At 45.0% G+C, this 7,117-nt stretch overlaps 1 protein-coding gene across 2 annotated transcripts in view; it reads right to left on the bottom strand.

Moving 5' to 3' along the window:
- Positions 1 to 206: 206 nt before the first annotated feature.
- The window catches only part of ELOVL2 (ELOVL fatty acid elongase 2), a 50,451-nt gene continuing 43,540 nt past the window's right edge, over positions 207 to 7,117 (bottom strand). For both annotated transcript variants that reach the window (XM_061146218.1, XM_061146219.1), the window contains 3 exons: positions 5,004 to 5,128; positions 4,416 to 4,550; positions 207 to 2,644 (listed from right to left, as the gene is read on the bottom strand). In XM_061146218.1, the coding sequence (XP_061002201.1) occupies positions 2,525 to 2,644; positions 4,416 to 4,550; positions 5,004 to 5,128 (380 nt within the window). In that variant the 3' untranslated portion in view covers positions 207 to 2,524. The remainder of the gene's footprint in view (positions 2,645 to 4,415; positions 4,551 to 5,003; positions 5,129 to 7,117) is intronic.

Genomic DNA, 7,117 nt, shown 5'->3' with positions numbered 1-7,117 from the left:
TTGAAAAATTGGAATAAACATATGCTCACCGTATTCATATAACTGTTTTCATTCCTGTGAGTGAGGAGAAATTTATTTGGGGGAAAAACATTTCCCTTTTTTTTCTAACATATCATACAGATCTTTTTTTTTTTTTTTTTTTAACAGCTTTGCTTTAGGAAAATCACATTAAAAGTAAGCATTTTGTTTAAAGTTGTAACACTTAATAACAGGTGAAGATAGTTACCTGATTCAGTTTTTGTGACTAAGACTACATAACTGTATTTTTTTTTTTTAACCAGCCCTTGAATGGTTTAAGGCTATAAAGTGTTTCATGAAGCTTCCCTAGGATTACAGATCAAGTGGAAATAAGCATCCTGAAGCCTCTATCCAAATCGAGCCGGAGAGTGGAAGCTAACGGAGCTTCCCCTCTGATCAGCAGTTTCCAGCCGTCTGGGCGGTCTGCTCGGCTGAAGGACGCCTCTGTCCTTGCCTTGCGGGGATGGAGCCCAGCGGAGCGTCCGGAACCGCAGCTGCAAGGCTGAGTGCGGAGCCGGGCCTGATGACAGGGGAAGCTGGACCCGTGACCTCTGCCTTCTGAGCCTCATTTTCACCTGCGGTGAGTGCCTTTTGATAACATTTTAGCTCCCGTCCGAGACCTAAAACTGCACCAGTGTCTAGCTCCTCCGAGGGGCTTCCTCCCCAGTCCGCCGTGGACTTTGTTACGGGAGCAGGAAGAGTCATACTCAAGGCAAGCCCTTGTTTTAAAGTGAGTTTCTGGGAGGGCACGGTACTTACAGCCGTGCATGATGTGATGGAAGGAGGGGGGTGAGCACCCGCGAACAAGTCAGCTTTAGGAGACTAGAGAGACCCAAGAGAAAGCGGGCATCAGACGGAAGATGTCTGTTCCAGAGAAATGGGTCCGCTGGCAGAGGAGGGGCTGGACATCACGATGCCCTCGCTGTGAAGGCTGGTGAGGTCAGCCTTTCAGGGCGGCGGAACCCCGAGGGGCATTTACAGGGAACAGACGTTGGCAGTGTCAGGATGCTCAGCGTCAGTGTACACGTCAGTACCGAAGTCAGGGTGTTTTTGTTTTCCCATTAAAAAAATTTTTTTCAAACGGACGCTCAGAAAACAGAAATGGTCCCCAAAGGACAACGTCCTTTTGTGCTGTAATGTGTTGGGGAATTTAAGCCTCTGATGTCAAAGTTACGACCTAAAAACTTCTTAAAGTAAGGTAGGAAAGCAGATAGAGTGTCAGAGTGGGCAAATCTCGTTTTTACAGGGTATGAATTACTTTATAGGGTGTAAATCTGTCTCAGATCTTCAGAAATGCCCTGTTTCCATTCTTGGGACAGTTTAATGGTAGATGACCGCCCTGCCCTTGGGGAGAAAGGAGTGGTCCCTCCCGTCTTCCCCTGTCTGCGTCCTTCTCTGCGGGCTTGGGTGACCCCAGGAGGCCGAGGGTGTGCTGGGTTTGCCAATCGGCGCTTTTTATTGCGGGCAGGGCTGGAACCTTTCCATAGCCCTCTCTCTCTTCCTGTTTTCAAAAACCTAACCTGTAAAGACAAACAGCAGCTATTTGGGGATAATACTCGAAGGTAGGTTCACAAGAAATGGTTGACAGGGTCAGTATCTATTTTGCCCTCGATGCTCTTATTAATTCTAACTTACAGATAGTCCAGTGACAGATCACCCTAACGGCCCAGTGATACAGACTTGTTCAGAGAGCAGACAGGCAGCCAAATTCAGATCCTACTTTTAAAACTGAGCACTGTCTGTTACCCTAACCCAGGGTACCTTAACATAGGATGCTGATGTGAATACATGAATAACTAAGGAAACCCAGTTAAAACAGAAGAACTAGGCCTATCCAGAGCCCCTGCACTATGAGGGTTTGGGAGAAGATTTTTCTTCAAAATAAAGAAAAAGGAACAAAAAACTATCACCATGTCACTAATTTGAGAATTAGAAGTGATTGTGGGAATTTGAGATTCTGGGGACAGACTTGAGAGAGAAAAGTGGCTGCTGGGTTTTCCATCTATGTGACCGCTTTAATATTTTCTGGGGTCGATCCCTAAAGGAACAAATGGACTGACTGTGTACTGACAATTATTGCTGAATATAGATGAGAGCATACCCTGTGTTTAGAAGATAATAACATTTTGTTTTAAACATTTTAATCTGAACAAAACTAACTTGTTTGCAGACTTGCTGTGAGAAGCAGTGGTCCCTGTGTCCTGGCTCTGCAGGTGCGTAAGGCGTGGTGGGGGCCGCGTCCGGGCTGGGGGCTAGGTCGGCAGGAGAGCCGAGAAGGAGCACCAGGTCTGAGCCCTGCAGAGCTCTCGCCTCACTGCTGATGAAAGCATTCAGTTAACAGATCGACCCAACAGCAATATATTAATACGTTTCGGGTACAAATGATTTATAAACTCAAAAGAAATTAGTTTATGCTAAAACATATATAACTTTCAATTCAGTCTTTGCTTTAAAACAAGCGGATCTGTTAGGCTATTATATATGCTTTGTCTTTGAGACGCGACACTTATTGTGCCTTCTTGCTTATCACTCCGTTTGCCGCACTGAAGTAGGCTTTGGAAAAACCATTCTTGACTTCTTTCCCTGCCTCTTCCATGGCTTTCTTCATTGGCTTTTTCCGGTATGTCTGTTGGGATGTGTACATGTTGAAGAGAAAAAGAGAAAGGGATTCTTTAATAGAACCTTGTCTGTAATGAGACTTAGGGTCTAAAACAATGCATGATTTCATTGGTGCTGAACTTTCTAGTAAGAATGCTTATTTGTTAAATGCCGGTTATTAAGCTTCTGATTAAAAACAAGACAAATGCATGAATTCCAATGAAAAGCTGTCTCACTTTACCCACATCAGGTTAGTATTGATATATTATTTTATGGGATTAACATTCAAATTCTGCATTAATTGCTTACATGGAGGGAATGATTTTTTTTTTGAAGTCTTTTTAAAAAATCAAGGTATAAGTGAAATTCAGTGCATTAGTTCAGGTATATAACATGATTTAATGGTTGTAAATGATAGTGCTTGTTAAATGGTCACACTGTGTAGCTTATCATCCCACATATAGGATTTACCATATTTACCATCCCACAAGAATTTTTTTCTTGTGATGAGAACTTTTAAGATCTAGTCTCTTAGCAACTTTCAAGTATGCACTATGACTTACTTAAGGATATAAATTTAAAAAAAAATACAGTTCAAGTGAAAAAGTGCTGTTATTTCAAAAGTACTGGTACCTGAGATTTTGGCTTGATTTGTGTCTTGGCACAGCCTTCCTATTCAGACAAAATATATGATCTCACTTTTTTTTAAAAAAGCGATCGTATCAACTTAGGGTCAGGATTGACCTTGACTGCAGCTTTGAGCACCGTTGCTCCCCATGCTGGACTATGGATTCCTTCAAGTTTCAACACCAAGAGCATTCCCCGAGTCTGCCAGCAACATTCATCATTTTTTTTTTAGGAGAGGGGTGGCTTTGTTTGATTCTATCAATGGTTGCTTCTTTAGAAATTCTGAAAGGAAACTTTTATCTCACAGAAGACAAAGCCTCGCCAGTCCAATTCCAAAACACAAGAGCTGAAAAGCTATCAGAAGTTCTGTTCCCACAGCTGTATTCTGTATAATACCACCATGCATTTGCTCAGAGTCAACCCAAACTAAAGTCAGTAAGCACTTGTTTGTAGGAGAAAATACAGTCAATACAATTTCAGAAGGACTGTTTTGAATAAACTGTATATTCTCGTTTTTCTTATGACACTTTCTATTTCCGCAGCCCACAGAGGAGAGCAGTTTAACATCGACCACCACCTGAGGCCTGTGCTGTTAACCGCTGCCACCAGTTCTGAACAGAGTTGCTCTGAAATTGCATTTTGAAAATCCCTTCCACTTAAATTGTTAAAAAGAAAATGACACTTAGGGAAAAGTCAATGTGACCTTCTCATCCTGATTGACCTCAAAAGAATGTTTTCAAATAAACAGTAAGTCTACAACCTTGCAGTAGCTAATGGAAACAGGTTTTCACTGTTAGGTTTACTTAGTCCATGTTTTCCTCCATTCATAGAGATTTCCTGGATCTGTGTTACTACACACAGTGTTTAACTTTCAGAGGTCAGACTTTGGCAGCCTGGTGCAAATACAGGATTCAAATGCATAGTATTTTTGATAAAGCTTCACAGGCACGCAGTGAAAAACGTTTGGCAGAATGCCCGCCAGACCAGTAGCAGGGTCGTTTCCCTGTGGAGGAGGCTGCAGGGCGGTGAGTCGGGAATGCAGGTCGCACCTCCGTTATCGGAACTGATCAACAAGCCTGCACTCCCGTAACGTTTAACTGGTGAGATTAAAACCGTGACGCAGAGGCGCTCAGTCTCATGTTTTGCTGTTGACTGTTCGCGTTTAAACATACCTGAATGTAGAAGTTTAAGAAGAGGATGACCAGCGTCATCATGTAAGAAGACTGGAAGATGAGGCAGCCGAAGGGGAAGCCGCAGGGCCTGACCACGGCGCTCATGGTGTGGGTGATGGTGAGCAGGAACTGCACCTGTGGGCGGCAAGGGCGGACCGCTCTGCGCTCGGGCAGCTGCCCGCCGGCTCCCGGGGCACACAGGCCCCAGAGCGCCCGAGGGGCCCGCTCTCCTCTCGGGGAATTTTGTCGGAAGTTAGGAAGTGTGTAAAACTGGCCATCATTAATTTTCCCTGGGAGACATCTCAGATCAGGCCATTTAGCTAGGAACGCTTCAGCAGACAATAACTTCAAAAGTATCCGTCTACAGTTCACAGCAAGGAGGGAGCTAGCTGCGTGGTCCGTATGCGTCCATATAGGACGCATTCCGTACACGAAGGACACTTTAACAGGGCTTCACTCTTACAAGCCCGTTTTAGAGAGAGACCGGCAGCCTCATCCCCCACAGCGAAGCCTCCGGCCTCCAGGGCTGGGGCCGAGCCTGGGGCCGAGCCCGCGGCCGCGGCGCGGAGCCGGCCGGGGCGCACGTACCAGCTGGGCCTGCGTCAGGTACTTCTTCCACCAGAGGTGCTTGTGCATGGACGGGAAGACGGACAGCCCGTAGTAGGAGTACATGAGGACGTGGATGAAGCTGTTCAGGGTCGGGCCAAAGAAACCTAGGAGAGCACAGGGGGCGTTACCGCTCTCCTCGTCAAGTCCTGCTCCTCCTGCACGTCATAACTGAGGACAAACAACACGCGCTAACAGAGCTCACCCCGACTCCTGGGCCATTACTGCAGGATTCAGCCAGACACCTGGAGGGAGGGACTCACCGGGGACCGGCTGGGACTCTGAAAACCAAACAGGTTACTCCCCTTTTTGCCAGGGCTATGCTGTCTCTGTCATGACTACCATCTAACCAGGAGGCAGAATTTGAGAGAGGATATGTGTTTGCTTTCGCTAAACCTTCCAGCCATTTGGATTGTAGACAGACTGTATGATTGTAGCCTCCGTACATGGCTGAACAGGGTGCTTAAGAGTCAGGGAAAATGTACTGCCCTTCATAGTTAGGTCAATGGAATCTCCCTGGAAGGGACCTAGAACCAGGAGATGCTGCAGAAGGTGAATTGGGGAAGGTCCTGCAGAATGAGAAGAGGCTGAGGCGGGCTGGGGACCTTCCCAGTGGCCGGGAAGCCCCCTGGACTTCTGGGACAAGGAGTGTCTAACACTTTTGCGTATCTGCTGTGCTGAGCTGTGCTGGGGCACCCCGCCACCCCTGTCCCCTGCCATCCCCTCCATGACAGTGCTGTCATCCTGAGTCATGTTTTAGGAAACCAAGGAGCAAGGGTAAGTTCTGTGTTGGGTCAACTAAGGGTCAAAGGATTGAGCTGCAAGAGGTGAGGAACTGCACAAGCTGAGGAGCTGGCAGCAGGGTGTGGGAACAACGCCAGGGTATGTGAAGCAGGGTACGTGAAGGGCTCCGGACGGGGCGCAACACAAGGTAAGCGCTACGGGTCGGTCTGGGATCCAGGCGGCTGGTCTGTGAGCTGCCAACCCCGGGGAGAGGACACGGGCTGTGCAGCTGGAGGACCACCTAAATAGCCCTGTCCTCTTGCATATATTCCTTTGTAAATTTTGTTTCTCATCTGGAAAACTGATATAAGTAATTACCGCTTAAGGTTGTGATGGGGTTAAATACGATGATACTATATAAACTAAAAGGCACTGTGCATATGTGGGTTAATTAACTTAAATTCTCCTGCCTGGTTTCCCAGTCCTGGACTAGCAATCTGGATAGGTCAATGCAAATCAGTGAATATGACAAGAGGAACACCACCAGGAATCTAGCAAGTCCTTATACACTGGCTGGAATAACTTGTCAGGGCACTGGATTTGTATGAAAGCACAAATATAGTTTCAGAGTACCAGGCAGCACAATATTAGTGACTTTTTTTTTTTTTTTTACCAACCTGAGTTTTCATTTCCATCAATTAATTTAAAAAAGCAGTTGCTGCTTATAATTTTCATAGTATTCTAGATTGAACAGAAACCCATCACACACACAGAATTCCTGTGAATGAAATACAATGTCTTTACACAGTGGTTATTTAAGATCGACTTTTAGATGCTTTAGTGATTTATAAATGAAACTTGATAATCACAAAAAGTACTTAGCCTGGACAAGTGTCCTTTGGTATTGATTTTAGTCTACATATTTATTACATTATCAGTCTACTATATTCTTAATAACTAAACTCAAACCAGAGTATGTCAGTCTAGGAGAGGTGGAAAAGGGTCTCTTCTCTCCACTGCACCTCCAGCAAGTTTACTTCACACTGGAGTTTAAATTTACATCTTCTTAATCAATGTACTGCAGATACCCCTGGGTTTTTTTTTTTTTTTTTTAATACCATCTCTACAAGTTCCTATATCCTAGGACAAAATCATTCTGACCTGAGTTTTACCTGATTTTTCATGGAATACTTTTGAATTCTTGGGTATAAAACAATAAATATCCAATAGAAAAGTACTGTTCTCTCTTGAGTGCTGTGTTTCTCAAACTGCAGGTCAGAACTGACACATCAACTGTGAAAGTCAGTGCAGTGAGAGTTATTAGCTTTTTGAAAAAGTGAGGTCAGTTTTTTTTTTTGTGAATCACACATACA

This window comes from Dama dama, chromosome 7, assembly GCF_033118175.1.
Source record: "Dama dama isolate Ldn47 chromosome 7, ASM3311817v1, whole genome shotgun sequence".
NCBI lineage: Eukaryota > Metazoa > Chordata > Mammalia > Artiodactyla > Cervidae > Dama > Dama dama.
This window is presented reverse-complemented; position numbering and strand designations above follow the sequence as displayed.